We start from the raw sequence: 14,818 nt of genomic DNA on the forward strand, positions 1-14,818 counted from the left end.
TTCAGGGGCTGTGAGTACTGTGTGCCTCTGCCCTAGGCTGGGTACTTTTGATGCTGAATGGGAAGCTGTAGTGAAAAGGACAAAAGGAAGTTCTCCCATCTAAGCACGTTGCATGGGATGGATGATGATAATTACTTTGATCTGATTTTTACCAGGCTTGCTTCCCTCGGCATCCTTCAAATCAGTGGGAGCACAGCAGTTTTTGAAAGAAGCTTGGGCCTGTAATGCCTCTTCCCACTATTGGCATGGCTTAAGAAATTAGCTTAGGATATGGGTTTTGAGGCTCACTGGTGTGTCAGCGGTTTGAAAGTCAGCCGGCAGTGCCAACGCTGGTCCTACGCCATGGCTTGTGCAGGGGCTCTGGCACCTGCCCCGCACCATCTGCTGTGATGCTTTCAGATGCCATTAGGCACCTGCTGTGTCCTCCTGCTTGGGTTTACAGCCCCCCAGTGACATGGACTGTCCTTCCAGAACCCATTTTCTTTAAGTATAAAAGCACAGGTAATTCCCTGTCCCTTTTTCTCCATCAGAGCTTAACCTCTGACAGAACTACCTGCCCTGATGCAGGCTGACTGTCCCACCATAGGTCTCGCCTTTTACTTTAAGTAGAAAGCACAGGGTCTTTTCCTAGCCAGCACTTTTTCTTCATCAAAACTTAACCAGCTTAATTTCAGCTTCACTGAACCCATAACCTCGCCAGATTCCTGCTTTCCCCAGAAGCCTAGAGAGATCCCTAAGTTTCCCAGAGTGCTTGGAAATAAGGCAATTGTGAGTGAATTCAGACAAAATGATGAAGTGGTTCCAAAGCAGCATTTTTTTTCCCTAAGTATTATCTACAGCATCTCCTGTTCCTTGAAAGCGATGGGACCTCAGGCAGGGACTTTGTGTGGCAAAGCTCATGAATTACCCTTCTGTGATTCCCTCTTGGTCACCTAGTGCCACTGGAGAAGCTGGGGACAGCGGATTGACTTAAGAGGAAATGCATTTTTTCCAGGTCACACACAGATGTTTGTTGGCTCTGTGACTTTTCAAGGGGTATGGGCTAAACCCTTTTGGTCTGTGAAGGGAGTAAACACTGGGTTAGGGAAAGGAGTTGTTTAATATTTACATAATTGTCTTTCAAGATGAAGGTATTTTGATGCAAAGTGATGCAGCTTTAACTGAGCTCGTGGCAAGGAACTGGGAGCCAGTGCAGAGTCAGAGGAGGAGAGAGCTGGTACTGACGCTGATGTAGGTGTGCTGGGTGTCCTTAGTGGTCGGCCATGGCACAGGGGAGCGTAACAGAAACAATTGGCCAAAGTAGTAGGAAGCTATATCAAGAAAAAACATTCAGAGAATGTGTTGGTAATTACACATGGAACTGGGAAATTAATGTGTCGCTCCTCTTTTTCTTTTCTTTCTTGTTTCCATTTAAAACTTAAAGATATTGAAAGGTATTTGAAGGAATTCAGCACATGGCTGTCTTACACGGATAAATACTTAATCCCAAAACATTTCAGTGAACCTCAAAGTGCATAAAGGGTTTCATTATTTTAGACTAAGCATGTTAAAAAACAAGGTCGAGGGAGGTGATTCTGCCCCTCTACTGCACGCTGGTAAGATCCCACCTGGAGTACTGTGTTGAGCTCTAGGGCCCCCAGCATAAGAAAGACATGGACCTGCTTGAGCAGGTCCAGAGGAAGGCTTTGAAGATGATCAGAGGGCTGGAGCACCTCCTGTATGAGGACAGGCTGAAAGAGTTGGGACTGTTTAGCGTAGAGAAGAGTCGGCTCCAGGGAGACCTTATAGCAGCCTTCCACTACCTAAAGGGGGCCTACAGGAAAGATGGGGAGGAACTCCTTATCAGGGAGTGTAGTGATAGGATAAAAGAGGGTAGATTTAGATTAGGTATTAGGAAGAAATTCTTTACTGTGAGGGTGGTGAGGCACTGGAACAGGTTGCCCAGAGAAGTTGTGGATGCCCCATCCCTGGAAGTGTTCAAGGCCAGGTTGGATGGGGCTTTCAGCAACCTGGTCTAGTGGAAGGTGTCCCTGTCTGTGGCAGGAACTAGATGATCTTTAAGGTCCCTTCCAACCCAAACCATTCTAGGATTCTATAAAACAAAAAACAAACATACCTCTGTCAGTCAGAGCAATTGTTGATTCTATATGTACAATACCAGGAAGTAAACCTTGGATCTTCTTCTTGGAACTGTGCAAGTGCCAAATAGTAACCTGTATTAACGTCTTGATGGTCTCCTTGATACTGACACCATCTCCTAATTCAACTGAAATCGTGTTGAAATCAATGAGTGCTGAGCATCTCCAGCGGCTTTGAGGAGCTGAGCCTGCGAAACAATGAAGTCTGTGAAGCAGTTCCTTTCAGTTAGAGATATGACAGATTTTCAGTGTACAGAAACATAACCAGAGAGAAAAACTAGGCAGTAAAAGGATAAAATTCTGCTGGTAAATTGTAATAAATCATTTTCAAATTGTGGACCAAGTTTGATTATTGCTTCATACGCAGAATTACCGTTGACTCCATGGAATGTGCTCTCAGGTTTCTGCTCCAAGAGATGACCAAGCCCAGCTTGCAAGCAGCATGTTAATTATTTACACTTCCTAGCCCCAGCAGAGTGATTAGTTTGTGGTGAAACATTACAGTAATAGCTGTGCTATGTTTTTCGTCCAGAGATCTCAAAGAACTAAACAAACACTGAATTAACTTTTGCTACATGGAGCATGAAGTAAAAATTAATTTTTAATGCAGTTCAATTTAATCTTTAAATTAAGAGCTAAAGTGAAAGGCCTACAAAGTTGTTAGCTGGCTTGTGGTTCCAGTGCTCGTGCTATTCTCTTCTGACTCTGGCTCATGCAGAAAATGCAAGGGTGCACGCAAATTCAGTGGTTTTGTTAACTGTCAGTTACATACTTATTCTGAACTCATATTGGTGCTTTTTCCCTGTGGTGATTACTGAGTTTTATTGAGCAGAGAAAAGGCCATTAATTAAAGGTAGTCAACATTAGACTGATTTTTTTGGAGGCTCTGAGCAACATCAAATACCATTAATTTCAACGAGACTTAGGAGAGATTGGCAACACTGGAAAACAGGCTGTTAAGTACAGGACACCCAAAAGTCACAGCACCTAAAATTCAATCTGTGGGAGTTCTGTTGCTTGGAGTTACACAGGAATTTGGACTAGGTGAACATAATGAACCATGCTGACTTGAAAACCTATGGAAAATAGACACTTGTTTGAAGATACTAATAAAAATGTAGTAATTATAACTTAATGCTGAGAAACCCTGAAGTTGTGTGAAGCCATTTAAAAATAATTTACTATGTTGCTTACAGTTATAATCTTTGAGTCTGATCTTTATATATATGTAAAATGTACTTTTAATAATATGGTCTTTTAATTTCAGATTTCATACAGCCATGCCATCCATGCTTCAGGGTTCTTCATTGCTTTTTTTGTTTCCCTTGTATTGACTTGTGCTGGTTTTTTCATTGTTTACCGAACCCAAATACTAAAATGGAGCTTCCGTAGTAAAAACCAGGTGAGTCATACTGTCTATATTTAAATTTTTTCAGTGATCATATCTGATGATATAACTTGCTAACTAATACAAATTGTCTAAAGAGTTTTTGAAGATAAATAAAAAGCCGCCAAGTGAGGGATTGGATTTGCAGGTAATGTAATCTCTACAACCTCTAATCTTTAGCACAATCAGATTTAGAGGGGAGTGTAAGAATGGTAATCTGGTCAAAAGAACTGCTTTCAGTACCTGAATGTTAGCTTCAGACTGGAGGGAGATTACCCTTTGGCTCTTTGTTTCTTTTCATATTCCTCCCTTCCTCCTCTCCTCTTTGTCCCCCAAAATGAGAGAGAGGCAGGGTGTCTGTGGGTTATAAGCAGTTGCCCAGGGAGTAGACCACTCGCCTCAAGCACAACAGACTTGGGTCCAAATTGTATTTCTGATTATCAGGAATAGGGATTTGAATTTAGGTCTTAGTTTCTTGGATGTGCCTTAGTCTCTGGAGTGATTAAGGAAAACAGTTGGGTTTGGGGATAAGCATTTTCAGTGTTCTTTATCCAAGCTGTGCTAGTTTGGAGAAACTGTTTCAGTACATACTGGGCTGGAGAGAGAAAATACAGTCTCTGGTAAATATTTATCAGGTTGGCCCAAGTTCCAGCCCTTGCTTCTATTAATTATTTAGGTATTTATGTAAAGTGGAACAAGTTCAACAGGTGGTTGCTGGACACCTCAGTCGGAATATTACAGTGGTTGGAGTAGTCCTCTAAGAGAGGTGTGCTCAGAGGTTTGAACCTCTCTTTTGCTTGGATGGTGGTGGATCTCCCATCCCTCTGGATGGACCAGAGGAGCTCACAAATCACTTCCAGCCTTATTTTTTGTGACTAAAAATTACTCCATCAACAATTTTTACTTCTTTTAGGCCTGAAAAAATAATCCCTTTAAATGAAAAGGGCGTGCCTTGTTTCTTTTTACAGAAAAAGCTGTGATAATTAAACCATAAAAAAGGGCCAGTTCGGTCCTAGCATCAGATATTTATACTGATTTTTTTGTATAGTAATTTTATTAGCTCTCAGTCTCAAGGGAGTCTCACTGAACTGTGAACTGACTGAGTCACTTCCATCACTCGTAGGATTATTTTTTCATTTTGTTCACCCTGTAGTACTGTAATCTTGCCATATATAATTTGTATACCATGGTAATTTTTAAAAAATTGGCCTAGAAAGTTTATAGTGGAAGATAACCTCCTGGAAGGCTTTCACAACCCTACTGAAGTCAATGTAGAGTCTTCTGTCTTCTCCATTAATTTCTTCATTTGTATTCTGGATCAGTTATATACAAAAAGTTCAGCCTGAAACAAAAGTAGTATATTTGATTTTAGATACGTATCTGAATTGCACAGTCTCTTTATACCCTTTCCAGCTGTACAGTTTGATAAGTAGGAGCCTTCTCACCCAGAGTTACCTGCAATAAAACCAGATCAGACACTCAGCGTAAATTTTTTTAATAATCTGAAGCTTACTTTTTTTTTTTTTAGGAGGTACAGCATGAGCTCAGTCAAAATCACAAACTGGAGCATTCTCAGTTTAATTCAGGTGATCTCTTCAGTGAAGATATAATTATGAATGATCAAATCATCGATATTCTGTCCTTTGAAGAGTCTGGGAACATGCTTCAGGCTTTAGAAGAGTAAGGATTCACTGCTATTACATTACATTTATCATCAGCCTTACCTTTGAACATGCTTTGAGTATCTACCCTTTAATTTTTCTTCATAGTGTCTGTTTACACATGTGACTGCACTACCTTAGGTTTTTGAACTGTATTAAATAGCCATCTGTGGGAACTTAAAATTGTCATATTTCATATTGCTTTACCTATAGAAGTCACAGCTCCATCTAGGCCTTAGGCATGCAAGTTTTCCAGTCCAAATTAACATCTAGTTTTGCTTCTCTGTAGTTCACTAAGTAAAGGGAAACTTCTCTGTGTACAAGAAAATGTTGAAAGGGTGTATTCTACTATTGCTGAACACATTCTGCTTTCAGAAGGGTGGCTTTTGTCCTAGAAAGAGAGCCCCTACTGGGTGCCAGTGTTGCTGTTTAGCAGCATATTTTAGAAACACCTGGATCAGAGTCTAAGGAGTGACAGTTCATAGTGCTGCCAGAAAGATAGCACGTAGCTGCAATCGGAGGGACCACGGGGCAGAGCAGAGAAACTCTCCTGATGTTGAAAGGCCAGCCAGGGCTGTTTGACAGAAACATGCTGCTGTTAAAGGTCTTCTGTTCTTCAGCTGAATTTGATAAAAAGGTCTGATGTGAGGACAGAGTGGATTTTGTTTGTTCAGTCTTACCGTTAGCTCCTGGCAAGTCAGGTTACAGGCAGTATTATGCAACTGTACAATTTGTAGAAGCTGAAAAGGAAAAGTTACAGGACCGTGGAATTAATTTTCTTTCTTAAAAAGGGTAACTAACAACATTATTATTTCCTGTATTTCCTTGATAATTGGGATACTTATCTCTGTAAATTGCACATTGGTCCTTGCTTTTATAACTATATAGCAACTCAGGCTTTGAGAAGACTTATCCTGAAAATCATTATGTGAATGTTAAGAAGAACAGGATCAAACATTTTTTTAACTCGCTTTAGTATTAATTTATTTCAGCAATAGTGAGTATCTAGCTAGTTTGGAAAAAAAAAAAAGTTAAACGCTGGACTGTTTTCAGATATGTTGTGGTTTAGAAAGGTAAATATTCTTGAAAACCTTTAGATAGGATTATTTTTATAACTGGATTATTTCTAAACCCATAAAACAGGATTCATTTCTTTGAGTATGTATGCAGGGGCTGAAGTTCTTTAATATTCTTATGCAGTTAGCACAAATGTCTCTCTTGCTTCTGCTTCTTTGCTCACAGTTTCTATTTTCTCTACCTCTAAAGAGGTAGAGCATTGCAGTGAATAAAACAGATGCCTATTAGCAAACAGTCACTAACCTTCTTCACTTTCTTTTCCGTCTTCCAGGATGAGGATGGTAGATGGACCACAAAGGTATCCAGAGTTACAGTGGTTCCTGCTATGAAAGATGATTGAAAGGGTGATAGACATTACTGTGAAGGGCTCAAATCAGCCTCTCCCTGTTAGTAATGGGTGCTTCCTAATCCCTTTTTAGATTATCCCAATTCTTTTCATTTCTTGTGGTTTTAAACTGGACCTTCTGATTCATTTACTATTAGGAGGTGACACACAGATGCACTTACCATATTTTTTTTCTATTCTTTCCCTCTTTTTATTGGCACTTGTTGAATATGTGTATTCAATTACTACATACCTGTTCCTCTCCTGTTTTACTGGTGGTCAGTTTATCTAACTGAGTGAGGATCTCTGCAATGTGAACTCCTACAACAAGTTGCCCTGAGTTCCCCTTTTTACTCAGGTGAAAAAGGGCACTTCTAGGGTATGATTAGTCTCATCCTAAAGTAGACTTCCAAAAAGTGAGTCGTATGGCTGCTGCACCCACTGACCCTAAAGCCTGGGCTGATTAGCTCCGCTGTAGGGGTCTGAAGGTGAGTGAGACAGATCCCAGTCTTGCAGGCTGGATGGTAAAAAAGGCTGCAGTATTACTTTTAAAGCCTATATTAGATACATACAATATTGTTTCTGCTTTCTTCAGTAGCTATAGTACACCACTTGTTTTATCTCTCATTGTTAACACTTTTATATGATATTTAGCTTAGGATGCTTCCTCATCTCTTAGTGTTGATTCCTTATTCATTCTGCAAGTTGCGGCAAAGCAGTTCTTTAATTTCTGATCTATAGTCCTTAAAGGTTTCATTTTAGTCTTGTACTTCATAAACTGTTGTACATTTTCCAGGTTTCTAGCTGATTCCAAAGATGAAGATAAAATACTGTACCGTTGCCTTAGGAGCTTCTGTGACAGCACTCTAGGCTAAAACCAGAATGGAGTGATCCTTCTTTTTACTGAATTACCTGCTTTAAGGATACTAATTTGCAAAAAGTAATGGGAAAAAGAAAGATTGTGCATTTGTAATTTATTAATGGATAATAAATTATCCATTGGGGTGGTTCAGCCTGGAGAAAAGGAGGCTGAGGGGAGACCTTATCGCTCTCTACAATTACCTGAAAGGAGGGTGTAGCGAGGTGGGGGTCCGTCTCTTCTCCCAAATAACAAGCCATAGGACAAGAGGAGATAGCCTCAAGTTGCACCAGGGGAGGTTTAGATTGGATATTAGGAAAAATTTCTTCACTGAAAGGGTTATCAGGCACTGCCCAGAGAGGTGGTTGAGTCACCATTCCTGGAGGTATTTAAAAGATGTGTAGATGTGGCCCTTAGGGACATAGTTTAGTGGTGGACTTGGCAGTGTTAGGTTAACGGCTGGACTTGATCTTAAAGGTCTTTTCCAACCTAAATGATTCTATGATTCTGTAATTGCATTCAATTTGAATGGATTCTGTGCTTGAATGAAATGTTGTAATTTTACTAATTGTGGTCACAATCAGTTTTTCAACAATACTGCATTTCGTTTTATTAATTTAGTGTCACACAATAGAATAGTTGGGTTTTCTGTAAGGAACGGAGGAATGAGGTTTGTGTTGTCTTATAGGAGTGTCAGTATACCAAGGATAAGAACTGGGCTTGTATTTTGAGTGCAAATTTTTTCACATCATATGTATACCAATATGAATTTTAGCATCATAATCCTGGTTTTTATTATTTGGGGAGGCAAAAGTATGGGGGCTTTTGTTAGATAGCTTTTGATACTTCAGATATTTTCAACCAACCAACAACTTGCTTGTATGCTAGTTTGATAATTCCTTCTGCATGTATTGGTGCGGCTATGTGTAATTTTCTCTACATGGCATATGTATAAGCTTGCCAACATAATTGACACATTCTTTTTAAATTGTACTGTGAAAGTAAACATGGTTGGAGTCATTCTGGTGCTTTGTTCTTTTGTCCAGACACAAATGAGAAAATTACTCAGAAAAGTAAGAGCCACAGGATTTTTTTGTCCTCTTTACAATGTAAAGCTATGTTAATAGTTAATGTCTTTTACAAAGTCACAGTGCCAAATTGTTTAGCAAATACATTAGGAGCACATGTTCAATATTTATGGACAGGGACATCTCTGGCATGTAGACAGTTTGCAGTGTCAGGAGGATTGGCTAGAGAACAAAACATACTTTTAATATTTCATAAGGAAGCTTCTTAGTTACTCATTTTGTGAGTTTTGTCTTCATAAGTCCTATCCTTGATGTACATTGTGAAGCGAAATAGCTTGGCTTTTATTCTCAGTAGGTTCCTTACTGTGTATATTCCTGAATATTGGCCCATTGGCAATGAATGCTAATGAGAAGAAGCTATATGATTTGAATATTTGACGTGCGCGCTAGAAGATCATTTTCCAAAACGTTGTGACTCTCTTTTTCTGTATGTCTTGGCCCATTGGCAATGAATGCTAATGAGAAGAAGCTATATGATTTGAATATTTGACATGCGCGCTAGAAGATCATTTTCCAAAATGTTGTGACTCTCTTTTTCTGTATGTCTTGGCCCATTGGCAATGAATGCTAATGAGAAGAAGCTATATGATTTGAATATTTGACATGTGCACTAGAAGATCATGTTCCAAAATGTTGTGGCTCTCTTTTTCTGTATGTCTAGAACAGAATATGAAGAGAGCTGAGGAGTTTGGGTTTGTCCAACGTGATGAAGTCTGACCATGCTTATAGTCTCAGAAGATACAGATATGTTAAAGGCAACTTAATTTCTTTAAATGGCTTTCCACTACTGAAACTTTTCTTTTTCATCTTCATTTTGTACAGCTGTGCTTTCTTGAGTTTGGCAAAGCTCTAGCTGAACTTGAACCTGCTTGCTGATACACAATAGATACTGCCAATTATTTTTGGAAATCACTAAGTAATATGTATGCATTGCAGCTGATTTTTTTTTCTGATGGTAGAGGGCATTGAGGCCAATGCACTAGAGAACAGGATCAAACTGTCTCCAGAGAGCCTTGACAGAAAAGTCAAAAACAATTTACTACCATATTAGAAGTTCACTTTTTCTTTCTAAATGTAAATTTCTTGCTGTACGTCTCAATTTAATTTGCTAGGGAGCAAATGTGGTTTTTTTTTAACCCTGAATTCAAATGGAAAGTAAGAATAAAAGATCACATTGTCATAGCAGCTAGACCTGGATATTCCTACATAGAAAATGGTGAGAAATAGTTACATTGTTAGTACAAAAAAAAAATTGAGGTGCTAAATTTCCATATCTCATAACTTTTAAAAAGTGTAATTGAAATTTTAGAATTTTTGAAGGGAGGGCATAGTCATTGCTCTGTTTTTGTGCAGTGTGTACAATGCAGGAATACAATAAATAATAATCACATGGATATAACAATAAGGTACAGTGAATACACATGGAATGAACCCCAAACCCTGCATTTGTAGTTCTGTGTTATGAATGCTGTTATAAACTTGGCAAGTGTGTAAACTATACATTTTTTCCATCAGAGAAACTCAAATGCTTAATAGGTGATAGGAGTCCATAAGATAGGGGAACTGAAGAACACAAGTAATTGAAATTAATGAATACATATCTTTTTTCATCTAAAAAAATGGCACTTTTCTTCGATGTTGGATAACTGAAGAAATCGTGTTCAGTTATATGGGTCATTTCTGCTGTCCACCCAGAACAATTCCTCATCCAGAAAGCAGTCTGCTTTTGAGAGTAGTGTTGTTAGTGATGCTTTATTGCATATGATTTTGAAAGAAGATTGATACCTCCTACTGTTTCTGTCATGTGAATGCTCAGCCCATCTGAGTGGATCGGAAGAATCTGAGTAGATCACAGCAAAGTTGGAAGCTCCTCAGGCATTAATGCATATAGCCATAATATTTATTTAAGCTTTTGTTAATATCCAGGCTGAAGTTGGTGCTTTTAAAATCAATGGTAAAATGCATGATGACTTCACTGGAAGCCAGACTGGAGTCTTTTTTATGCTCTTTGTGCATAGCAGTTTTTCAGTGAAATACCATTGTCTGAGCTCTGTTGCAACAGCTGTGTTGTAGCTAGCTGTATTTTTTAAATTGGTTTGCTGAAGATCACTGTTTTATCAGTTTTCATACTTTCTGCAATCAAAGCAGGGGTTCTCGGTCTCTTAAATGCAGGATTTTTCAAATGTTTTTTAAACAGATTAATTTACGAATTGAAATACCTTTACTCTCTTTATATTGCTGTGGAGAGTTAAAGGAATTCGATAGTGAAACTGCTGCTAAATCTAGTGCTTAGACTTTTGGCAGGTTTTCATTAATCATTTTTTATCTGAAGAGCCACTGGTCTCTCAGCTCAATTTTTCATCTTTTTCAATTTTGTGGGTCTTTTTTACATTTTTGGCTATATATCATGAGAATCCTATTTCTGGTTTTGTCAGCATTTTGGATTTTTCTGGAAAGCTAAACTTAACCTGTGACTCATCCATGTGAAAGCATCCTTAGATAATCATCACATACCTTTCTTAGCAATTTTATTTACTGATGAGATGTCCCGTATTCTCTGTAAGCTCACATTTCAGGCATGCTGAGTTTACGCTTAGCTGTACAATGGTGTTGCAGGACTGATGGGTGAACTCCCCCAGTTCAGAGCTGGCTGCAGGCCAGTACAGCTACTGGTGTAGCACAGAGCATCTTCAGACCTCCTCTAACACAGGCGGGCTGTGTCCAGCACGGCAGCGGGCAGAGACCAGGGCAGGGCAACGCACCCCGCTCCAGCACGGGAGAGCTGAAGAATTGGAGCAGTCAGTAGCTGTTGGTGGCCGTTCAGACTGCATGCCATTACCTCTGCTTCTACTTCAGCACAGTTTTGGTCTCCTGCAAGAATTTGCACCTCGTCGTGCTGCAGCCTGCATAAATCCCTGCCCTGAAGTGTTTGCAATCTCTGTTATGACTGGACCCAGCAGGCGAGTGTGGGAAGCAGAGGAGGGGAAAAAGGAGGGAGAGACTGAAAGGGAGGCAGCTACAGCACTGCACACAGGGTATTTGCCTTATTGACACAGCAATTAAAACTAAAAACAAAACAAACAAAACCAAAACAAGAAAGAAAACAAAACACAGCCCAACTTATTGATGTTGTATTACTAACCCCTCAATAAATGGATGATTTAGGAAACAAACCACATCTGCAACTGAAGACCTTTGATGCCTGTTGTACTTGAATTGGCTTTCTTTGCTTACTGTTACTAAAGCCAGCACTGGCACGTATTGTTTCATGTCTCGGCTTCATGTATGATTCTCCTTGTCTGACCCTCTCTCTGTCTTCACTTCTCTGAGGTGTTGCAAGGCAACACAGACCGTAACACTTCCTTTTTTGTTCTCTTTTTCCCTTTCTCAGTGCAGCTGACCCCTTGCCATTGTGCCTGTGGGTGCAGGAGACGTGCTGCTCTGGCTCAGGCAGTAGCAGTGGGTGCCGCCAGGCTGGGGGTAGTTGTGTGTCTGTCCGTCCATCCCCGGCTGCGTTCCCCTCTCCAGGAGCAGTTGGTGCAGCTGCTGTGCTGCGGTGCTCGGGGTCACGGCTGCAGCAGGGCGGCTGGGAAAGTGGAGACACAAACCGTCCACAAATGGCCCTAAATTACACGCTTTTCGGCAACACTGTGTTTCACAAAGGAATGCTTTTGCAGAAACCACTACCACAGGGCTCCAGTCTCCTCTGGATGCTGTTGTAATACATATGCTACTAATTGGCTACCATTTGCAGATGAGAGATGAGTCTTCTGAAAATGACGGGAGTTTCTGTTTTGGTGAGAAAATGTCACCAAAGGGGAGTTTGCTTGATGTTTCTCTCTCCTTTAGACTTCAGAAAGTTGTGTCACAGTGGTTTCTTTGTGAACTGTGAATTCGTTTTAAAAATGTGTCAGCCCATAGTTCATTTTAGGACTGTTACATTCAGCTGCTATTATATTCTCCTGTTGAAAAATTCCCTCTGTAGGCCTCTAATTTGAATAATAAGACTTAGACACATGAATGAGAAGGTTTTTTGTGGTGTGGTTGTTTGGTTTGTTTGTTTTTTTTAAAATTAAATGTAGTTGTTTCTTTCCTGACACTAGCTGCTTTCCTGTATTCTTTTATTAGGTCTGTGGAAGACATCAGATGCTCAGGCACTCTCTCTGCTTCTCTGTGTTTGGCGTCTGGGATTCTCCCCTCCTACACCTTCTCTGACAGATCTTTAAATCCTCTTCCTCTTCAAGTGAGTGAAAAATCTTTACACTTGCTGTTTGCAGCTTCATTTTCTATGTGTCTGTTCACCTTTCCTCCCCCCACACTTTGTACCACCTACCTTCTGTACTGTCCTCATCCTTTCTCTGCATGCGTTGTCCAACAGAAGCTTCGATCTTTTTCATCAATAGGTTGCCATTTGCTACCAGTGCTTCATTGGCTTTCATGTTTCTGTTATGTTGAATATGCTCAGGAAGAGATGCGAGACCTTTTAAACATGAATTGCTCTAACAAGCGGAGTGCAGAGCATTTAAAGCAACTTATTAAATCTACCTTGGTTTGAGGAGGCACAGAGTGTCAGGTTAGGATTTTTTTTTTTTCCCTAGGTGTCACAAAACATTGCACATTTAATCTGGATGAGTGTAAGCATTGCTCTTCTGATAGACTTTTGTCTGAAAGCATTTGGTTTATTATATGTAGAGGATTCCTGTTTTGGCCTGACTGTTGGTGTCTAAGATTCCAAGACTATGTTGATGCAGCTTGTTAAGGCTGCCCTCAACCTCTCATTTGGAGTAAGACCTTGAAGCAGGGTTTCTGGTGCATTTGATAAGCTTGTCTCATTCCTACTGGTTGCTGTGTGGAGGAGGCAGACAAGAAGCAGAGCACATCATGTGGAAGGTAGATTTCAAATTGTTACAGACACAACCTTTCTTCAGCTGCCACTGAAAAAAGGTAAGGGTCTAGCTGCTGTCTTCCAGGATATGACCTGGGAGGGCTGTGGCTTGTAATTACTTTTTCTCCATGCTATTGCCCTTGGATTAGTGGAACAGTTCACGTGCTTCTGCTTCATTGCCTTCTTCACAGGTGTGCTGTCAGGAAAGTGGAGGGTGAGAGTTGCAGATTAAATACAGCTGAGATCTTAACCTCATCACTCACTTGCTGACACATGAGCATCAGGTGAACTACACCTATTGCTCCTCCTGCATTTGGCATCATGATCTTGAGGAGTGGAGTTACTTGGGTACTGTAGTTCTCTTTGTGGGCAAGAAGGAGCATGGGAGTCTTGCTCAAAATGAAATCAGGTCTAGTCTGTAATGACTTACGGTAAATAGGAAGAAAAGCTGTGGGAAGACTGAGGGAAAGATAACAATAGGAAACGTTGTGATGATGTTTGGTTTTGGCTTTTATTCTTGGAATCACTGCTGAAGACGACTGGAAAAGTAACAAGTAAGGAGGTGGGTGAGGAATGGCTTAATCGTCTTTCAAAGCATACTGAAAAAAATCCTGCATTTGTGTTAAGAAATAAATGTTGTGTTACGAGCTGTGTATCAACGTGGTGGAGCTGTGAAGTGTTGCGTTCCAGGGAGAGAGATGAGGAATTCAGTCTTTCACGCCTCAGTAAGAAAAGGTTAGTAGGTGCTGTGACCACCATCTATCAGTGCACCCATGAAGAACAGAAAAAGAATGACTAAGGAACTTGTTATTCCTTGCAAACAAAGAGAGCTGGAAGTTGAAACTAATCAAATTCAAGCTGAGGATAAGGTGACCATTTGTAGGTCTTAAAGGAATTATCAAGTGGAACAATTAATTAAAGTATTGTTTAGTTCTCTATTAGGGAATGCTTGAAAACCGAGATGTTTCTCACAAAAGGTGGATAGGCTTCAGTTAAATCAGAGCTACTGGACTTGAAGCAGGAATTAAAACAGAAAAATAAATCTGGTGGCTTAGATTTTACAGGCTAATAATGAATTGGTGAATCTATGAAGGGGAGCCTCCTACCACTGCCTGACAGTCATTAGGGAAATGTTATAGCATAAAGCTCCCATTTTTTGGATCCTTCTTTCTATGTAAGTGTTTTTGCACAAAACCGAAACGCTTATTTGTTTGAAGTTAGTTGTCATAAGTAAACAGCTTGGTACTAGCTGGCTATGTCAGCAAAAGTCCTAGGACTTCTGTAAACAGAAAGACTAAGATAGAAAATATGCATCTGCACTGCCCAGTTGAAGTGCTTGCTGTGTTGCTTCAGCATCCCGTTCCCTTGATCCTGCCATCACCTGTCCTCTGTGTCTGT

At 40.1% G+C, this 14,818-nt stretch overlaps 1 protein-coding gene across 7 annotated transcripts in view; it reads left to right on the top strand.

Annotated features, from left to right (window-relative positions):
* EVC2 (EvC ciliary complex subunit 2) overlaps positions 1 to 14,818 on the top strand; it is a 78,779-nt gene that overhangs the window by 23,035 nt on the left and 40,926 nt on the right. For all 7 annotated transcript variants that reach the window (XM_072861683.1, XM_072861685.1, XM_072861684.1 and 4 more), the window contains exons 8-9: positions 3,406 to 3,540; positions 5,054 to 5,205. In XM_072861683.1, the coding sequence (XP_072717784.1) occupies positions 3,406 to 3,540; positions 5,054 to 5,205 (287 nt within the window). The remainder of the gene's footprint in view (positions 1 to 3,405; positions 3,541 to 5,053; positions 5,206 to 14,818) is intronic.

Source organism: Ciconia boyciana, chromosome 5 (genome assembly GCF_034638445.1).
Source record: "Ciconia boyciana chromosome 5, ASM3463844v1, whole genome shotgun sequence".
Lineage (NCBI taxonomy): Eukaryota > Metazoa > Chordata > Aves > Ciconiiformes > Ciconiidae > Ciconia > Ciconia boyciana.